Raw genomic sequence first — 22,269 nt, forward strand, 5'->3', positions numbered from 1 at the left:
TCGAACATCTAAGAGGATGTCCGGGTGGACAACTGGATAGATCCAAAAATTTAAAAACTGTCCGAGAGGATGTTCGGGTGGACGACTGGGTAAACCCAAAAATTCAAAAACTCTCTCGTTACCAAACATGTTTTCAAATGTGTTTTGAAATGTGATTTGGAATCATATTTTGAAAATTATGATCAAAGAGAGGGTTGGGATATAAGGGTAGAATCATTATGCCAGAATGGAATCAAACAGAGACTTATTTCTTCGTGAAATCTTAATTAATTTTTTCTCAAATAAATATGTATAAATAACACTTTGCACCCCTATACTTTGCACCAAATCTCACTTTGGCCCTTACACATGAAATCATGACAGTTAACCATGCACTTCTGGTCAAATTTAACTTTGATCTCTACACATAAAATTGTAACCGTAACGCCCCAACTTCCGGGCCGTTAAATACGTACAATAATACAACGCAAGTAGGATAGATAACCAAAACATCTTAATATACATATATAACCAAAGTAAATATCACAGGTAATTCGTTTATGTTCCATTACAGGATTACCAAAACATTGCCAAACCAAAAGTCAAAAGGAAAAAAAAAACAACTAGTCTAAGTCTTCAAATGAACCACGACTCCAACACTTCATCTTATTTGCCTTCAAAATAACCTTCACCATTGTAAACTGCTTCATCACCTGGCATGACACGCCATGAGCTTGGAATGCCCAGTAAAAACACACACACCCCCCATATCTTCTATCAACCAATCAACCATACACAGAACAAATTAGGTAACATAACTTACAATATTACAACAAGGTTCTATGAATTAGTAGTTAGACTAGACAACTAGAATCCCCCAAAGAGATCCTTCTACCCAACCACAAGGATTGAACACCGGACTATTCAGAACTCCCCCTTTTGCTGCTTTGCAGACCTTACCATCTATGCCCACCTCCTGGTTATTTACCGGTTAATGACATTGATGGACCTCAAAAGGGACGACCAAACAAGTGGGCTCGCTTACACCCAAATCGTGCCTAGGGCTCGCTTACACCCTGCACATACCATACCAAAGGGCTCGCTTACACCCTGAAACCACCGCATAGAGTCTGAATACATCCGTGTCAACCTAGGGGCTCACTTAGACCGCTTGCGTAGGACTTAACTCATTTGGTTTTAATTCCAATTCACATGTTTATTACATAAATCATTCTGAAGCACAAGGGTGAATGTCACCCATTACCAACCCCTTTCCATTTCCCACTTCCCATTTATTAGATCTTTTGCCAAGCAAGCTAGCCACATTCGGTAATTCAGTAATATAAAAGAGCATGAGACAAATATAAGAAATGAAATATAGCCCATGATAATCATACATAGGTATGGTAAGGCAAGCAAATAGCATTAGGCATGCTTTAAAACACTTAGAGACAAACAACACAACAAAACACCATTTCCAGCACTGTTTGGTTCTGCAGGTCTAACAAGAGTGCTTTGGGAAAAATACTTCTAGGTCAAATTAGGGGCTGAAATTGCACAGAAATACTAATTAACCTGTCTAGTTTCAATTCCAGTTCACAGAATGTGCATAGCACCTCCAGAAATTCATCTACAGGCTATATTCGAAAACCTGTCCAGATTTGTCACCCGTTGGGAAAACTAGCTTTCCTCTCAATCTAGCCAATGATTTTCACCCAAATAAATTCCATTGAAAAGAGGACTCAAAATCATAAATTTTTATAGAAGAACAAACCTGAGATGATTTTTCTGGAATTTTATAAAATTGCAAGAAGTTGACTGTTTTTCAGAGACTCAGGACCAGATTTTTAAACAAGGTATCCAAGCCCTAAAAACACACAATTAGGGGCTAATAAAATTACCACAAGCTCTAAACACACCAAATATCTCACACTAAATTCAGAATTAAGAAATAAATAAATTTGATATTTCTTTTAAATTAGAGAATTTGCAGCAGTGCCTAATTTGACAAATTTGTAAGGCAAAGTCACTAAATCAAACCCACACTCTTATATACATCAAGAACCCTTTTTCCCATTAACATGCAACACAAGAGGGCATCTAACAATAGGATGGAATGGTGAAAGAATTGGAGAAGACAAGGGGAAGAAGTGTTCTTACCTTGACTCAAGAAGGTACCATTTTCTTCCTTTTCTTTTCTTCTTCTTCTCTACTTCCCTTTAATCACACTCTCCTTCTCTCACCCTCTCCTTGGCTGCTGGTATGTGTGTGTGTGTGTGGAATTGAGACAAGGCTCTCAATTTATAGGAAATAAGCTTGGTCTTAGCTTAATGACTAAGGAAGCATAAATATCTAAATATTTTTTTATTTTGTTTTTCAATCAATTTTCCACCAAAATATTATTTGTGACACCTATGTACATATTCAAATAAATAATATTATATTCAAATAAATAAGAAATATTCAAATAAATAATAAATAAAAGAACAACAAAAACAAAAATAAAAATAAAAATAAAAATAAAATGTATGACTTAATTTACAAACTAAGAGGTAAATAAATAAAAACCAAGTTTTAGGGTATTTCCAATTATAAAGTGGTGTTCTCGATTTAATTTTGATAATATACAGGAAAATTATTCTTTATTGGGCCATTTTGCAAACTTTTACGAAACTAGGTGCTAAAATGCTATTAAACTAAGGCTCAGGATTTCATGTGTAATTACCAAAAATTAGGGTCTCTACAGTAACAGTCAACCTCCTGTACTTTTGGTAAAATCTCACTTTGGTCCCTATACAAATGTTAATGTTCCCTTTCTGTTACTCAATTGTTAAAATCTTTAATAGAATCTAGTCATTAATAAGAATGTGACTGCGACATAAGAATAAGAAAGGAAAATCATCTACATTTTTCACTAATACACACTTTATCCCAAAATTTATATCAAAATATGACTGTATTAGACTAAAACAAAATGCAGATTAGGAACAATTAAGAAGATAAATTTGGATTTTGCATGAATTAGAATCACACAATTCTATTTTGCGTGGATTTTGCATGCACTTTTTCTCATTTTTCAAATTTCTTAGCCAACCACTTCGTTATGGGTTTCAGTTTGGGGGATAGCATACTACAGCTATGTTTGGTATACTACTTTGGGCTAAAATAGTCATATAGGACAAAATTAGTTATTTTAGCCCAACAGAATAAAATGTCACATCTAACCCATAATCATTTCATTTTTTTCACTTGCAAAAGTCAAAAAACCTATCCGAAACGAGACTTTTTAACCCTATGCTAAAAAAATTAAAAATTTAAAAATTCAAAAAATCAACTCACATCTCAAATGAAGGCTACAACTTTAACGTTTTGTATTTGGGCCCCTTTCAGGGAAAACTTGGGCCCCTTTCAGGGAAAACTTGGGCTGCAATTTGAAACCCAGAACCTGGCCCCCTTTGGGGCAATGTTTTGGACCTTAAAAGAGTCAGCTCAGCTTGCTTGGTTTGGTTTAGACGTTTTTGAAAATTGGAATTTTTTTTTTTTCTTAGTGATTTTTTTAAGATAAATTATCAATAAGTCCTAATAATTAGACTTAATTGTCATCAAATCCTATTACAAAAATAAGTTCTAGTAAAATCGTCATTAAAAATAATTTTTTCTGACAATTTTTTTAATGTCATTGAAAATGGATAATTAGTGACTTTTTTATCACAATTTTTGTAAATTATCGTTAAAACTTACAATTAGTGACGTTTTTCTGTGACGAATTTTTTAACCTGTCGTCGAAAGTTGAAAATTAGTTACTTTTTGTGACTATTTTTTTAAACTGTCACTAAAATTTATAATTAATGATATATTTTGTGATAAAATTTTCAAATTGTCACTGAAAATTAACAATTTGTGACTTTTTTAATAGTGTTTGATAAAAAACGCTATTAATTATTATAAGACTTATTGGACTATAAGTTCACCTCTTAGGACCTACACGTAAATTTCATATTTTTTTAATATTTAAAAATAATAATTTTTAAATACACTTATCTAGATGTACCTAAAAAATAAAATATTTGTTAAAAATATAAAATAAATAATAATAAATACGTAAAAATACGAAAATATACTAAATTTTTGTATTTAAAAAAAATACAAATATTGTAATTTTAAGTGTATTTACAGTACTTGAAAAGTAAAAAAATTACTTCAAATATTAAAAAATTTATTAAAAATAAAAAACACAAAAAACCAACAAACTCATTTTCAAAAAAAAAAAAAAAACATTGAAAACCGAACAATTAAATTTTTAGTCTACATTTTGAAAATTATTTAAATTTTTATGTGATACAAGTGTGATTATTAAACCCAGTTAATTAATTTTTACACGACCAATTCATTTTTAATGTTGAAAAAACATTAAAATAGAATTCAAGTAAAAATAAAAGTAGAGGAAAAAAAAAATTCAATCAATCACATATTAAAAACTAAAGTATTACTGTCCAGGTTCAAAATTGGACTCATTTTCTAAATTCAATAATATATCACTCTATTAGAATATCTAAGTCAAATCTCTCTCTCTCTCTCTCATATTCATTCTCCATCAATTATTATCTTGTTGATAGATCATTGAGTCTAAAAAATATGTCTAGATATATTATTTTTATAATGGTGTATATATTAAAATTCATATTAAAAACATACTAAAAGATTATGTGTCAAAATATATCATTATAGTCTTTGGAAAGTTGGCTATTTCAGTTTTTGACTATTTTAATAGGCTAAAATATTTGTATTTGGAGAAGAGGGTTGGATTTTTTTATAATTAGATGTGATGTTTGTGGGGAGAAAAAAAAAATGATTATTGAGAAGGAATAAAAAAAAAAATAGCCAATCAGGTGAAGAGGGGGTCAAGGGAGTGGGAAAAAAAGGGAGTCCAAGTCATTATTGAATTTGAAATAAGGTTACAATTATCAAAAGTTTTGTTAAAATTTTAAAAAAGTATTTAGTATTCTAAATAACTTATATAATTAGACTTTATTGATTAAAAAATTATAAGACATAATAAAATAAAGCAATGTTATACATAATCATATTTTTTATTTTATTTTCTCATTTTTAGAAACAAAATAAAGGGCTCATATCAATAAATGCACGTAAAACCCACTCACTTGTGTCTAAAAATTATACATAAAAAAAAAGGTATTAAAGAGGTTTCTATATAATATTTTTTCATAAGATATAAGTGCATGCAACCTCACTATTTACTAATTTTTCAATAGAAAAAAAAGAAAAAAGAAAAGAAAAGAGAGAGAAAGACTATTTGCTATTCATTTCTAAAAATTATATCCACTTTCTAGACTCAATAATGTGACTTTTTATTAAAATATCTATGTTAACTCTCTTTGTTATTTATTGTCTAATCATTAACTAATCTTGTTTACACATTACTCGGTGTAGAGTGCGGAAAGTATGTCTAAAAAGTAAATTTTTATATCATTTTTCAAAAGAAAAATTAAGCAAATTATAAATGAGTAGGATAGTAACAAAATAATTACTTTACATATGTGAATCTTTTCTGGTGTAATTCTAGCATATAAGAAATAATTGCACTAGGTACAAGAATGAACTTCACTATACATGCAAAAAAAAAAAAACTATCACAAAATTATTTCTCCGCTACTTCACTAAATGCAATTTCTCCCAAAAAAAAAAAAAAATCCTTTTATAAATGGATGATACACTATCATATCATCATATATATATATATATATGAAAAATGATTAGGAGCTCTAATAAAGGAGCTCTAATGAGAGTGGACTCCACTGTAATGTGATGTGATGTTTTGGATTTGGTTTTATTTTTTTTATTTTTTTTATTCCCTACCACATTATTAGAACTCCAAAATTAGAGGGATGTATTATTGCTCATATATATATATATATATATAATCAAAAGTAGTGTTTACTCTCAGTTTTTCTCTCTCCTATGTAACACGTCTCTCTTTTTTTCTTTTTCTTTTTTTATTAAAATGCCACATCAATATATTCTTTTACCAAAATTCTTTCTAAAATGAAATATTTAAAAGACTTTTTACTTAAATCTAAATTATCCATAAACAAAACCTAACACAATTATACATATTTAAAATACTTTACCAATTAATTATATTATACTTTTTTTTCACTTTTTTTAAAAGAAAAATATTGAAATTATTTCTTATTTTTATGTCTATCTTATTTATAATATTAATTATATTGAATTTCTTAAATAATTAGAATCACTTTTAATTTTATAACAATTATTTCTAATATCAAGTTATAATTTAATATCATATAAATTTATTATATATATTTATTTAAGTTACATTTTTGTAGCACGAAAGGTTAAAATTATCAAATAAATGTTTTCTTTTATTATGTTATATTTTAAAATTATTATATATATTAATTTAATTTATATTTTTATAGTACGATAGAGCTAAAATTATTAAAATATACACAAATAATTTATTTAAAATTATTATGTGTTGATTTAAATAACACTTTTATAAAACAATAGGACTAAGGTTATCAAAATAAATATAAAAAAAAATACTATTTACCTTTAATTTCTTCTCTCTCTCCTATGTAACGCATCTTCTTTTTTTATTTATTAAAATTCCAGATCAATATATCTTTACCAAAATTGTTTCTAAAATTTAATATTTAAAAGACTTCTACTTAATTTAAATTACCCATAACAAAACTTAATAGAATTATTCATACTAAAAATATTTTACCAATTACTTTTATTCTACCTTTTTCACTTTTTTAAAAAATTAATTATTAAAAATATTTATTTTTATGAAATTTATTGTATATATTTATGTAAGTTACATTTTTATAACACCATAGAGATAAAATTATTAAAATACATATAAATAATTTATTTAAAATCAGTATATGTGTTGATTTAGGAAATGTTTTTATGGAACGATACAATTAAAATTACGAAAATAAATAATTAGAATCATTATTTAAATTTTAAATTATTACTTCTTTTTTCTCCAATTTAATGATTATTTTAAATATTTTATATATTCAAAAATATAAATAATTGAACTAAATTTTATATATATAAAATATTTAAAAACAAATATGTTTAGTTTGTGCATCGCATGGGTTAGCTACTAGTATATATATATATATATATATGTACTGATTTTCCTTACTTAGATGGCACATTCTAGAAGTTTATTTTTTCTAAAAAAGTTACATCAGCATGCATTTTTTATTTACATATAAAGTTCTACACAAACTTAATTTCAATTATAATAACTAATTTTATATAAACTCTATTTGAGAAAAAGAAATTAGCCAAAACCCCTTTGTTGGACCTTTATTTGGTGAAAATATCAACCAAATTTATTTTGTTTCATAAACCCCCTAAGGAGAAGACGTATAATTGAGTAAGGACAAAATAAAATACGCTTTTTTTTCTTGGACAAAATTACCAAAGTAACATGTTACTGTGAGACAGAATATTATATTACTGTCAAATAAAGTAACATGTTACTATTTAAATTAATTTCAAAGGTAATAAATTTTTTTTTTTTTAGGATTTCATAGTGAACATAAATCTTGTTTGATAGATCTTGAAGAGAGAATTCTAAAAACACTAATTTTATTAAAAACCGACATCTAGTCAAAAGTTTTATTATTTTAAAATTCAATATTTTTATAATAGTGGTATGTGTTGGACTTTTCAAAAAAAAAAAATTGTGCTTATCCGTAGTGCATTAAAGTTTAATTATATATAAGGGGGTTTTGACCAAATTTCCCATTGAGAAATACTTATTTTTTATATATTTTTCATCATATATTTAGTTTTGTCATTGTCAATTTTCTTTTATATAGTTGATATATTAATTTAATTATTATGATATTTAAAAAAATTATCTCCATATACAAATAAATAAATAAGACATAATGTGTTTAATTATGTACATCGCATAGATTAAGTCAATTTTATTTTATATTTTTATTTTTTGTCTATCTTATTGATGTCTTAATATTAATTTTTTTATTTAACATGAAATTATTTATTAATTTATGTATTTTTTTCTTAATTCAGTCACAACATACTTATATTTAATTTTTTAAATAAATTTTGTATAATTCTATTTCTACATATTTTTATTTTCCAAATAAATATAAAAATAAATTTAAAATTAAATCATTAGACTCATTTTTAATTTTATATTAGCAATTCTCTTTCTAAATTAACTATTATTTTTAATATCAAAATGAGTGTTTATTTTTCTATCTTATAATTTAATATATATATATATATATATATCATATAAAATCATTATAAAATAATTACACTTTTACAACATAATAGAATTAAAATTATCAAAATAAACAAATAGTTTAATTAAATTTATTATATATAAGTATTCATGTAACACTTTTATATAATGATAAGGCTAATATTATTAAAATAAATAATTTAAATTTAAATTTTATTTTAAATTAAAATTAATTTTATTCTTTTGTAACACATATCATAATGTAAAATATCATTACATTAATTAAAATTAACTCCATTATTATTTTATATAAAATATCATATTTGTATAAGTGATTTACATATGTGTAGCGTCCAATTAGATATCGGTGGTACTATATATATCAATTAGTGTACTAACTAGTTAGTACACTAATGTTGGTACACTAGTTGGTACACTAATTTGTGCATATAGCATTATTCATTAGATATTGACTGATTAAAATAATGAAACTCAATACTTTTTTTGCTAAGTTTTAAAAAGATAAATTGACAAATGTCAAATGATAAACAGTACGGAGTATTATTAAAGAATAATGATTCATCAAAAATAATTGTGTATATTTAAGGTTGATATTTCTTGAATAATTTTTAAATAAAAATTTTGAATTTATAGTGTTACTAATAATACACTTTCATGACTTCTGCCAGAAAATATATGCAAAATTAATTTGACTATAATAAAATTTTGCGATTATTATGATGTGTCACATAATTAATCAAAACTACATAGAGAAATGAAATTATTAAAATTATAAAGATTTTGTGTCATATTCGCTTTGAGGACGCTGTTTATGGTTTGAATTTATAATTTATTATGCATCAATGAAAATAACCCTTACGATCTTACTAATATAAACATAAATCCTACATTTGAGTCAATCCACTATAAGTACTTTTTTGTGTAATAAAATACTTAGATATTGTCATATAAAAATATTATAATAGATTATAATTAAACACCACTTAAAGAATAATTAAAGACCCGATGCACCACTTTGGACATAACAAAAAAATAAGAAATTAGTAAAGACTTTTTTAATTAATAATCAAAATAATACACAATGAGTTATAACTAAATCATAATTTGTATATTATAGAATTTTTCGTTGTTTTTATTTTTTTTCAAAAAAAATATTTTGATACAAGTGAAATTCATGATTCTTAATAAATTTGATTAACACAAATGAGGATTTGATTTCAAATTGATAATACATATTTTTTCAAAGAAAAAAAATTATGAAAGAAATTATTTTTATGAGTTTATTTTACATAAGATCACATATAGTGACAAAAAATTTTATGAAAGAAATTTATCAGTCATTAATAAATTTGTTTGTATTTAACTTTTAATTGTTAAAACTTTTTAAACATCAAGTATTAAGACTCACATTTAGGGAGTGTTTGATAACCAGATTTGGCACTTCAAATTGAATGTATTAAGTGATAACAATTAAACTCGTTTGATAACCATAATTAATGAGCAATGATACATCCTCTTATTTTGGGAGTTCTAATGATGTACCGGGGAATAAAAAAAAATAACAAAAAACTAAGGTCAAAACATCACATCACAGTGGGACCCACTCCCATTAGATCTCATTAGAGCTCCTTTATTAGAGCTCCCAATTATTTTTTTATAATTATTATCATTTAAAATTTCAGTGTCTCTTAAAATGTATGCTAAAATTTAAGAAAATATATGAACACTTACTTAATTCTGATTAAATTTATAAATATTAAATATAAGTATTAATATACACTATTACAAACTCACCACCACCATCACAACCACTACCATCATGCCACCACCACCACTACTACCATCACTACCACCACCACCATCACCACCATCATGCCACCACCATCACTACTACCATCGCTACTACTATCACCATCACCACCATCATTCCACCGCCACCATTACCACCACCGCTACTACCACTACCGCCACCACTACCACTGCCACTGCCACCATCACCATCATGCCGCCGTCGCCGCCGCTGCCGCCGTCGCCGTCGCCGCCGCTACTTTCATCACCATTGTTATTGTTGCTATAAATACTATCATCATTTTACTACCACTACATCGTTATTGCCACCACAATCACCATCACCATCAACATTACCGCCACCGCCACCGCCACCGCCACCGCCATCACAATATAAAAATTAAAATTACAATTTGAAAGTAATAAATTGTAAATTTGATCTTATACATATCAAATAACTTATTTTTAGTTCAACACTTAAATTTTTATCAAATCACTTTTTAACTTAAAAAATTTAACATTCAATTTTAATATTTAATTTTCATTCTCCAATTTTTAATTTCCAAATTCATCAAAGAGAATTTTAATTTTTTATTTTAAAAATAAATTTCCGTGCATAAGGAACAACGTTGTCATGCTCTCGGTCCAGCTGCTTTAACCTATCAATGTAGAATCTCATTTTATTTCTTTTTTATTTTATTTTAACTAGCATATCATCCGTACTATATGCGAAATAAAATAATATATTACTTATTAAAAATATGATAATTATATTTAATTTTTTTATATTTTGTCTCTCGTAAATAAATTATATATATAAAGAGTTTTATTTTAAATGTTCATTTATTATAACATATAGTATAGATAGATTAAAATTGTTGTATTGACAATTAATAATTAAAATTATGTTTTGTTCCCAAAAAAAATGATATAGTTCTAATATTTCATTATTTTAGAATAAAAATATATGAATTTTAAAAAATTGTCATATTGGTTTTCGAAAGGGAAATAATTAAAGAAATTTTAAAAACTTAATTAGTAAGAAAGAATCATCATAACGTGTAAAATTGCTAAAATCACGGTTAAACCCACAAATCATTCAAACTAAAAATGGTTTAGCTTAATTAGTTAGGTCAAAAGACTAACCAGCTTATACAAAAATTAATTAATTAAAACTTTTAAATTTTATTTTATTAAAATTTAAACTGTCACTAAATATGGATAGCAATCTATTAATTTAAATTTAAAACTGACACAATATAAATTTAAAATTATAATAATATATCCCATAATTCATAAGTTTTAAACACAAATTTGAAATTATCATAATTATCTTATAATTTTTGTATTAAGGAGCAGGAAGAGTGACATTGAGATTATCAATATATTTATATATTTTACAAAAAAATACTTTTAAGGAGAGATATTATTAGAGTTTCAAAATCTCATACAAAATTATTTTTAAAATCAAAATCTCTATGTGGGATTATAAAATAAAAGTTAAATAGAAACTAATCAATGGAAATTTTCTTAATTATTTAAAATTAAGAAAATCAAAAAAATTAGTATGAGATATTGATCATAAGGCTTCTCACTAAAAATCTCGTTTTGCTTATATAAGTGGGAGCATAAAATTCACTTTATGCAAGTGAAACAATTCATTTTTTCCTTTTTTTTCTCAATATGAGATTGTAAAATAAAAATTACATAGAAGCTAGTCAATGAAAAAAAAATTAAACTGTTTAAAATTAAGAAAATTCAATAATTTATACAAATGGGAGTATAAGATTTACTTTATATAAGTGAAACAATTCACATTTTTCTTCTTTTTTCGATGTAGCATTGTAAAATAAAAATTAAATGGAAGTTGAGCAATGAGAATTTTCTTAATTGTTTAAAATTAAGAAAATTTAATAATTTTAGAATTTTTAATTTATTTCGAATTAAACAAATTTAACCAATATATTTGGATAAAACTGCTAAAATTATGGTTAAACTAGCGAATCAGTCAAACCGAAAACGGTTCATCCTATCGACTAGGTCAAAGGACCAATCAGCTAACAAAATTAATTAATTAAAATTTTTAAATTTTATTTTAATTTTAAAATTTAAAATTTCTTGAACTAAAACATATACAACATTACAATATTAAATGAGAGTACAAGATTTATATAATGAAACAACTCATTTTTTTCTCATTTTCCTAATGTGGGATTGTAAAATAAAAGTTAACAGTAGTTTGGACGGGAAATTTATTTCTAATTAAACAATCACAGTCGTTCAATTTTTAATAAGATCAAAATTTATTTCAAATCAAACAAATCTAAGTAATATGTTTTGATAAAACAGCTAAAACAACAGTTAAACCAATGAATAAGTCAAACCGAAAATGATTCAGCCTAATTGGCTAAGTCAAAAGACCAACCAATTTACAATAAAATTAATTAATGAAAACTTTAAAATTTAAACCATCCTGAACTGAAACTTGCACAATACTATAATATTAAATGGAAGTATAAGATTCACTTTATATAAATGAAACAACTCACTTTTTATTTCTTTTCTCGAGGTGGGATTGTAATTATTTCAAAGTTAAACATTATGAAAGTTTCAAAATCTCATACAAAATTATTTTTAAAATTAAAACCTTTATGAGGGATTGTAAAATAAAAGTTAAATGAAAGATAGTCAATGGAGATTTTCTTAATTGTTTAAAATTAAGAAAATCAAATTTGGAATGAGATATTGATCATAGAGTTTCTCACCAAAAATCCCATTTTGCTTATATAAATAGAAGTATAAGATTCACTTTATATAAGTGAAACAATTCATTTTTCCCTTCTTTTTCCGGCATGAGATTGTAAAATAAAAGTTAAATAAAAGTTAGCTAATGAGGATTTTCTTAATCATTTGAAATTTAAAAAATTTAATAATTTATATAAATAGGAACATAAGATTCACTTTATGTAAGTGAAACAATTCACTTTTTTCTTTTTTTCCCGATGTAGGATTATAAAATAAAATATAAATGGAAGCTAGCCAGTGAGAATTTTCTTAATTGTTTAAAATTAAGAAAATTCAATAATTTTAGAATGAGAGTTTGGAATTTCTAGAAGGTTTCTCCCTCAAAATCCCCTTTATAAAATTCATTTTATATAAGTGAAATAACTAACTTTTTCTTTTTTTTCTCGATGTGGGATTATAAAATAAAATTAATATTTGTTTGGGCTTATTTCTATTCAAGCAATCTCAGTTTTTTAGTTTATTTCGAATTAAATAAATCTAACCAATATATTTTGGTAAACCGCTAAAGTCACGGTTAAACCAACAAATCATTCAAAGCAAAAACAATTTAGCTTCAGTTAGATCAAAAGACCAACCAACTTACACAAAAATTAATTAATTAAAACTTTTAAATTTTGTTTTATTAAAATTTAAACTGTCACTAAATATGAAAAACAATATATTAATTTAAATTTAAAATTGAAACAATATAAATTTAAAATTATAATAATCTATCTCATAATTTTTAAGTTTTAAATACAAATTGAAAATTATCATAATTATCTCACAATTTTTGTATTAAGAAGTAGTAAGAGTGACGTTGAGATTATCAATATATCTATATATTTTACCAAAAAAAATATTTTTAAGGATAAATAATATGAGAGTTTCAAAACCTTATATAAAATTATTTTTAAAATCAAAACCTTTATGTGAGATTGTAAAATAAAAGTTAAATGAATGTTAATTAATAAGAAAATCAAAAAAATTAGTATGATATATTGATCATAAGATTTCTCACTAATGAGAATATAAGATTCACTTTATATAAATGAAACAATTCGCTTATTATTTTTTTTTCCCGATATGAGATTATTAAATAAAAGATGAATAAAAACTAGTCAATAAAAATTTGAAATTCTTAGAAGATTTCTCCTTAAAAACTCTTATTTCCATATATAATGTATAGATTAGAAATTTTGGATCCGCGCAATACACGTGTATAATTGCAACGTCGTCATGCTCTCGGTCTAGCTACTTTCTTTTTTTTTAGGTAATAAGGAAAGTTAAACAACAGAAAAAAGAAAAGAAAAGAGAGGGTTAATCCCTCTCATACACAATTCTAACCATATCAGCCACAAGAATGGGCCTTAACAAAATAGGAGGGTCTTCATAGATCTTCAAATCTTCCACTTGGTTTTCTCCCATATGAGCAAGGGCATCTGCACATTTATTGGCTTCTCGAAAAATGTGTTTGATAGTGCAGCCCATACGAGAAGTAAGGAATTTAATGTCTTCCACAAGAGCACAGTAAGGGCAATTTGGATGAGCTCTATCATTGATGAGGTTGACAGCATCTTGACAGTCTATTTCAATTATCACATTTCTCCAACCTTTTTCATGAATGATGGTTGTTCCGCGATAAATATTTTTGCTTCGAGGCTTGTTGCTACATCCAACTTTTCAGAGTATCCCAGAATCCAAGAACTTTTTGCATCTCTAAAGAGTCCTCCAAAACCAGCTTTTCCCAAACTTTCCTTGACACATCCATCAGCATTTAGCTTGATATTACCTGTAGAAGGAGGCAACCAATTGATTAGTTTAATTCTTTGATGATTAGAGCTAAGGGGGCATTGGAAAGCCTCGTGGATCTCTTGAGTATACTGGAACACTAGGCGTAAGCTGTCACTAATGTGAACATCACAATTATCAAAAACAGTTTTATTCCTACCTTTCCAGATGAACCAAAGGGTGACAGTGAACCATATGTTCCAGTTGATACTTGCAAGTTTTGTTTTATCACAAAGATTGAAAGAAAGCCAAACATCCAGAGGCTTATCAATGCCATCCTTAATCCATTGATCATTTTTCAAATTTTTCCACAACTCCCTTGAGCAATAGCAACCTCTAAGGAGATGGCTCATGCTTTCCCCATTAGAATGGCATCTAGGACAAAGATCATTGCTGTCAAAACCTCTGTTGACTCTGAGTTGGTTTGTGAGGAGTCGGCCATGCATAACAAGCCATAAGAAGCCTTTGAGTTTTTGAGGAATTTTTAATTTCCAAATCCAATTCCAACAAAAGTTATGATCTTCAACATTAATAATGAGGTCATAAGCAGATTTGGAAAAGAATCTACCTTGGGGAGAACCTGTCCAGTGGGGTTTATCAGGAAAAGTCACAAATTAGGGAAGTTTGACTTTATGGATGTTAGCAATATCAGTAGGTGAAAGGTGACTAGCAATCGAGTTCAAATTCCAGTCCCCCTCCTCATTGATGATAGTGTTGACAATGTTATGAGTGTTAGTGTGAGGGCCAGGAGAAGTATTAGCTAAAGGTTGGGTTCCGTACCACCAGTCATTCCAAAGAGAAGCTTTATTACCATCCCCAATAGTCCATTTGGTACCTAGTCTAAGAGTATCTCTAGTTTTGACAATGCTTTTCCACAAGGGAGAGCCTCTCTTACCCAAAGGCCAGTCAAAAAGGGAGTGCTTATGGAGGTACTTCTTTTTCAAGATAACAGTCCACAGGCTATGATCATCATTAAGGATCCTCCAACCTAGTTTGGCAATGAGGGCATGATTATGGTGGCTAGCTTTTCTAATGCCAAGCCCCCCTTTATTTTTAGGTAAGCAAACTTGGTCCCAATTAATGAGGTGAATTTTTTTTCTTGAAAGTAGAGTCGCCCCAAAGAAAATTTCTGTTTAATTTGTCAATGTTATTGCAAAGGTTTTTGGGGAGCTCAATGGTTTGCATAGCATAGAAGGGCATGTTTGAGGTGACAGATTGGATGAGGGTTGCTCTACCAGCCAAGGAGAGTATTAGTTTTCCAACAAGAGAGCTTTTTGCGCATTTTTTCAATGATGAATTGGAATTGAGCTCTATTGACACGGTTGTGAAGAAGAGGAGTGCCAAGGTATTTACCAAGATCTTGAGTGAGAGGAATACCACAATGGTGGCTAAGATTTCGAGCCTTATTCCTAGAGACATTAGCAGAGATAAAAAGCTTAGACTTATGAAAATTGATTTTTTGGCCAGAAATATCACAAAAATCATTCAAAACTTCCATCACCACATCACAATGAACCATATTCATTTGGGAAAAAAGAATGAGGTCATCAGCAAAGAAAAGGTGAGTTAGAGGAGGGCAGTTATTAGAGGCTTTTATCCCTTTCCAATCACCAGAATCAACCTTAAGATTGATCATGTTAGAGAGCCTTTCCATGCAAAGGACAAAAATATAGGGAGAAAGGGGGTCGCCCTGTCTGATGCCTCTACCAGTGTGAAAAGCTGGCAAGGCTTCACCATTCCATAAAATAGCAGTGTTCACAGAAGAGATACAACTCATAATAAGATCAATCAAGTCTTTATTAAAATTAAATTCAACAAGGGTATTAAAAATAAACTCCCAAGAGATCCTATCAAAAGCTTTTTCAAGATCAATTTAAGAATCATACCGCCAAGTTTGCCTTTTTTATGTCTCAAAGTGTGCAGAATTTCTTGGGTAATGATGATGTTATCAATGGTTGATCTACCAGAAATAAAGCTACTTTGATTGGGGCTGATAATCTTATCAATGAGAGGTCTAATTCTGTTAACAATAATTTTAGTGATTATTTTGTAGCTCACATTGCAGAGGCTGACAGGCCTAAATTGCTTGATATTCTCAGGGTTATCAATTTTGGGGATCAAAGTGATCAAGGTTTCATTAGCCTCAATAGGAATTTCTTTATTGGCAAAACAATTTTTAACAAACATACAAACAGATGGAAATTTATGATAAAAGATGCCTTGAACACCATCAGGGCCAGGGGCTTTAAAGGCCCCAATGTTCTTAACAGTGTCCCAGATCTCTTTATTACTAACAGGTTGCTTAAGATGACGATTCTCTTCTTCGTTGATTTTAACTTTGGCAATGTTATTGTAATGCTCAAGAGTTAGGACATCTTTATGACTAAAGAGATTGCGAAAATAATTAATAACAAGGGATTTCAAGTCATTGGGGTTGTTAATCCAGATACCATTATCATCACAAAGCATGCAGATTCTAAGTTTTCTTCTTCTAGTGATGGTAGCCATGTGAAAATACTTTGTATTTCTTTCCCATTGGGTGAGCCACTTAACTCTTGATTTTTGATACCAAAGGATTTCCTCTTGGCGAAGAACAAGATTGAATTCTTTTATGAGGTCTTTTTCAAGGAGAAACATGTTGTGAGTAAACTTAGAGTCTTGGGCTTTTTGAATGCCTTCAATGCGAGATAACAGTCTCTTTTTTTTATGAAAAATGTTGCGAAAAATGTCTTTGTTCTAGATTTTAACTTTAGACATCATGAAGTTGGTTTTAGCAATCAAGGAAGAGTTACAATCATTCCAAGCATTTTGAATAACTTCTTTAAAATTAGGATGGGTAATCCAAGCAGCTTCAAATCTAAAAGGTCTATTTACTGGAGTAGGGGTAAAGTGCATACCTTCAATGAAGACCACCAACGGAGCATGGTCAGAGTATGTTCGGGGAAGATTCCGGATACAGCTTTCAGGGAATGCGTTCATCCATTGAGTGTTGCAAAGAGCACGATCAAGTCTTTCTTTGGTATTGGCTAATCCTTGACGATTATTGGTCCAAGTGAGTTTTGGACCAGAACAGCCCATGTCCATGAGGTTGCAGTTGCTGAGTCTTTCAAGAAATTTCGAATTCCTACTCGTATTAGTGTTGGGGTTGAAACTTCTTCTTTCCTCTTGATTAGCAAAATCATTAAAGTCACCTGCCACTAGCCATGGGTTTTGAATGTCTTCAAAGATAGCTTTAATGCCTTCCCATAGAGCATCTATATTTCTGGGATTAGGACTAGCATACACGGCTGAAAGAACCCATTCCTCGTAATCCACTCTGTTGATTGTGGCATGTATTACTTGGTTATTGGCTTCGAATACATTAACACTAACCTGTGAGGGCTCCCATAAGAGCCAAATTCCTCCACCTCTACCATTCGGATCAACACTAGATGAGGCAGTGAAGCCCAAGTTGTTGAAAAACGTGCCCATAGAACTAAGTGTGACTTTGGTTTCCATGAGAATTATCATATCAGGTTTGTGGTTTCAGATGAGATCCCGGATGTTTCTCTTGAAGGTGTTATTGCCAGCCCCCCGGCAGTTCCAGATAAGCAAATTCATTGATCCCTTATTGGGAAGTTATAGGGGAGTGTTGAAGTCTAGTTGACCCATGATGTGATTAACTCTCTTGTAATCGTCCAGAGTGGACTTCATTGATGCTAGTTTCACCAAGTGTTGAATGTGGCCTGAGAGGCATTTCCATCTTGGTTCGATACTCATCCTTGCGTGTTCTACCCACCATTCTACGACGACTAGGTGAGTTGCTTCGGTCTCTAGCTCGATAAACAAACTCACATTATTGTATTTCATGCGATGATGGGTCGGTTCCGTTGGATCCATGATGAATTGAGGTATCAGGGGGTCTTTCTTTAAGGTTAGATTGAACTGGAGATAAGTGAGAATGATGATGTTGGGTGAGATTGGAGTTTAGATCATTTGTTGGTTGGTTATGGTTTGGAGAGGTAAGAGAGTTATGAAAATTTTCCATCTCTGTTGAGGTTGTAGAAGTAGACGTAGGGTGGACAGAAGCATCAGCTTTAGTTCTCTTCATTGCAATATCAACTTTATTACTCTTCATTGTAGGTTTCTCAGAAGGAGATAAAGCATTGACGGTGGTGATTTACACTTCAGGGATTGTGTCTACATCCGACGTCAATAACGTATCTCTATCCATACAAGAGGAATCTGGCTGATTTTCTGTGGCTGTAAAAACAGTGTTGGGTTGAGAAGTAGAGGGTTGAGTTTGGGCCATTTTAGCTTTGTGCTTAGGTTCAGAATGTTTGTATTTAAATGGGCCTTGTTTAGCATTTTGTAGCGAACCAAATCTGTTCTTTTCCAAATTGGGTTGGTTGGTTATAGGTTTTTTCCCTTGGTTTGGTCTTTTGGGCTTTCGAGCTACTAGCATCTATGGCCCATACCTGGTTTTGTCTGATCCGGACTCCATAATTTCAGTAGAAGCTGAGTTTTCCACGCGCCGGTGTGCGTTTGTGCTGTCTAAAGCTTCTGTGGACTTGTCTGGCTTCGTAGTCGGAGTCCTTCCACAATGCTCTTGCCGGTGACCCACCCTGCCACAAGAAAAGCAAAAAAAGTGTAAGTGTTCATATTCTATATTATAGACATATTTACCTATAGCGAATTGCGAAGTTAGCGGGTTTCCCAGGTTGATTTCTACACAAACTCTAGCATAGCGCCCTCTGGTTGTTGTAGCAGTATTGAGATCAACTTTGATTGGTTTGCCAATTAGCTTGGCTATGTGGAAGAGGACCTTTTCATTGTAGTATTCAATAGGCAATTGTGGAAACCTCACCCACACAGCTGTGGAGATGTCTTCAGCTACAGATGGCTTGAAATCTGCCTTCCATTTTCTCACAGTCAAATAGTGATCTAAAATAACCCAAGGGCCTCCTGTGAATACTTTTGTGAAATCTGACTTTACCTCAAACTTGAATAGGAAAAATCCTAATCCCAGATCAACAGCTTCGAAATCACCTTGGATTTCCCATAGCCTCTTGACCCTATTCAGAAGAGCTTTGTAACCTATGCTCATGCCCATTAATTTAACAATTAAGCAATCCTTCCATGGCCTTCGGATTTTCCTTAAAAGGCTTTGAGGGAGAAGGACTCTGGGTATAGAGGTGCTGAGATTTGAGTCCGCCTCAGGTAAGTCTTCCATTTCTCCATCACTCATGAGCTCATCGTCGGTAGAGAGATTGTCTGCATCACTATCGAAAAGTTTTTCGTTGAATTTTGGGTCTAGCAGCACTTGCTTGAAGGATTTTTGCTGGGTTTCAGTTTCTTGGGCCCTAATACGTTGATCCCCTTTTGCAATTGGATGGGTTGGGGATGAATCTTCAATTGCGTTTGCAGAGGGGTCAAGCATTTGAGCATCAGCTGCAGTGGACAGGGTATTAGGGTTAGGTTCCTCTACAATGGTCACTGGTTGGCAACCAGCAAGGAGATGGGGAGGATTCGGTGAAATCTCAACCATAGGGTGATCTTAATTGATGATCGGAGGATCGGGATCATTAGAGGTTGTTCCGGCAGAGATCAGAGTGATCTCGCCGGAAGAAGCCATCATTGGTGCGTAGATCTCAAGCTATCCGTTAAAGAGAGATGATATCCGTTAGAGAGAGAACCTCATTTTATTTTAATTAGAAATTTCGAATCCGGGTGATATACATGTATAATTGGTTGATATTGTGGGAACTATATGCAAGTAAAATAAGAGGAAAAAAAAATAATCAACTTATGAGAAGTGCAAGTGATATTTTTATTCTTACAATCTTTTATTTGTATTTTATTACAGACATATTTACATTCTCATTTGTTACTGAGAGGGCAATTTGTGAACAAATTTGGCCGAGTTAAGAAGAGTCTTCTTTGGAAGTTAGGCCGCACAATAGGCCGAGATAAGAGTTTGTGTAGATCGATCTTGGGCTAAGAAGACACTAGGCTGGTTGCCAGGGCTTGGACCTAGCTATCTGAAGGTAATCCTTTATCGGACCGAGATGTTGTCAATAGAGAGGGCTGAACTATGTGTAGCTCGGCAGGGTGCCATTTGGTAGCTCGGTTTCCAGTCACACGGCCCGAATGGCAGGGGACCGAGATAAAACAGCTCGGTCAAGAATGTATATTTGAGCATGAGGGTGTGGCCATCTCATTTGGCTTGCAGTGATGAGCGTGTTTTAAGAATAAGCATTATCCTTGGGCATGTGCATTATCCTTTGGCATGAGACTTCCAGGAGGACTCTACTAAGGAAAGTAGAATCCTACTAGGATTGTGCAAACTATCTCACTTGGTTAGTAGTGAGTAGGTGTTATTAGGAGAGGCATTATCCTTGGGAGTATGATTCCTAAGAGGACTTTTATAAGGAGAGCTTAAGTCCAACTAGGATTGTACCAGGTGGAATCTATAAAAGCTCATGATAGGACCTATGTACAGGTATCACAATTCTTACTCTCAAATACATAGAGCTTTTATGTCTATTGTCTGTTTCGCTGACTTAGGCATCAGAGAGGGTTCCAGCACACTCCCGCTGGCTAACTCACGTTTGTGTTTTCAGGTAGTAAAGCGACGACGTTTGGAAGAGTGCAAACTTGATCAACAGGATTATATGAGAAGATTATTTCGTGCTCGTACAATTGGTGCCGTCTGTGGAAATCTGACAGAGAACAAACCTTTTGATTGAGTTTTCCTTCAATTAATTTCAATGGCACATAACGAAGACTTGCCACATTCTGCTATTGATGGGCAAACCTCGAAAGGGAGCGGGAGATGCGAAGGTTTGCCTTTTGTTCAGCCTATGGCAGAATTGGATTCCCAACGACGGAACCCACGGAGAGACATGTGAGAAAGACAAGGCTCAAGTACTCATCGCTCTCAAAGCCCTGATAGGCAAAGGCAGAGAATGGATCCTCAAGTACTAAAAAATCGCGTAATGAAGCAAGATGAATTGATAAAGAAAATGGTGGCTGACATGGAGACCATGAAACGCTAGATAAAAAGCAAAAGGGTGGCAGAAGAATAGATGGGCAAAGACATAATGCACTCTCGCCACTCAGGAGATCGTAACAGGCAAGTCACACCATCACAAACTGAAAACAGAAGCCTCAGGACAGGCGACACATAGTCAAGGATTTCCAGGACTCGTTACTCCAGGTTTGAGAGAACAAGGACTGAAAGGTCTTACACAGAGGGAAGCAGTTATCGGCCATCGCATACGCGCCAAACAACATCTAGGCACACCGAGATGCCTAGATCGGTGGATTTGCGAACTATTCTAGAAGAAAGGGAGCAAAGAAGGAAAGACACCCAGGTCCATGACCCTCAGAGGATCTTGGCTCTACAACGATTGGCACCTAGAACACACGGGAGCGTCAAGGTTAGAATGCTAGTACCGCGCCTTGCCTACGAAGCCGATAAGGCATTGGCAAGTTAGAAAGCTCGCTGTTCGTTTCGGTAATAGAGAACGCACCACTGCCCTTAGGCTTCAACCAGCCTAAGTTCACAATCTATGAGGGGAAGTCAGACCCTTACATACACTTTCGCCAAGTTATGGCCATGTATTGACAGAACAAGGCTC

At 30.9% G+C, this 22,269-nt stretch overlaps 2 protein-coding genes and 1 long non-coding RNA gene across 3 annotated transcripts; all 3 read right to left on the reverse strand.

The window, feature by feature from the left end:
* Positions 1-474: 474 nt before the first annotated feature.
* On the reverse strand, positions 475-2,550 carry LOC145790861 (uncharacterized). The gene is made up of 2 exons (XR_014330135.1): positions 2,140-2,550; positions 475-1,846 (listed from the first exon to the last, which is right to left on the reverse strand). It is a non-coding gene; the product is annotated as an uncharacterized LOC145790861 (long non-coding RNA).
* Positions 2,551-10,207: 7,657 nt separating this feature from the next.
* LOC145791685 (uncharacterized) lies at positions 10,208-18,157 on the reverse strand. Its single transcript, XM_082872097.1, has 6 exons — positions 17,545-18,157; positions 16,534-17,322; positions 16,001-16,441; positions 14,565-15,227; positions 14,193-14,442; positions 10,208-10,355 (listed from the first exon to the last, which is right to left on the reverse strand). Exons 1-6 carry the CDS (start codon positions 18,155-18,157, stop codon positions 10,208-10,210), a joined length of 2,904 nt encoding a protein of 967 aa, XP_082728223.1.
* A 1,023-nt stretch (positions 18,158-19,180) lies between these two features.
* On the reverse strand, positions 19,181-20,174 carry LOC114258951 (uncharacterized). Its single transcript, XM_028198953.1, has 2 exons — positions 19,313-20,174; positions 19,181-19,251 (listed from the first exon to the last, which is right to left on the reverse strand). Exons 1-2 carry the CDS (start codon positions 20,172-20,174, stop codon positions 19,181-19,183), a joined length of 933 nt encoding a protein of 310 aa, XP_028054754.1.
* Between the last annotated feature and the right edge of the window lie 2,095 nt (positions 20,175-22,269).

This window comes from Camellia sinensis, chromosome 5 (assembly GCF_055761805.1).
Source record: "Camellia sinensis isolate YWXY chromosome 5, ASM5576180v1, whole genome shotgun sequence".
Classification (NCBI taxonomy): Eukaryota; Viridiplantae; Streptophyta; class Magnoliopsida; order Ericales; family Theaceae; genus Camellia; species Camellia sinensis.

Excerpts from the sequence above, each read along its gene's own strand:
- LOC145791685 (XM_082872097.1), bottom strand. The coding sequence starts at position 18,157 with ATGATAATTCTCATGGAAACCAAAGTCACACTTAGTTCTATGGGCACG. Across the intron at positions 17,323-17,544 it reads GTTGGTGGTCTTCATTGAAG|GCATTCAAAAAGCCCAAGAC; the intron begins GTATGCACTTTA and ends CTCGCATTGAAG. Across the intron at positions 14,443-14,564 it reads ACTCTTTAGAGATGCAAAAA|ACTGTCAAGATGCTGTCAAC; the intron begins GTTCTTGGATTC and ends TAATTGAAATAG.
- LOC114258951 (XM_028198953.1), bottom strand. The coding sequence starts at position 20,174 with ATGGTTGAGATTTCACCGAATCCTCCCCATCTCCTTGCTGGTTGCCAA. Across the intron at positions 19,252-19,312 it reads AACTTCGCAATTCGCTATAG|GGTGGGTCACCGGCAAGAGC; the intron begins GTAAATATGTCT and ends TTCTTGTGGCAG.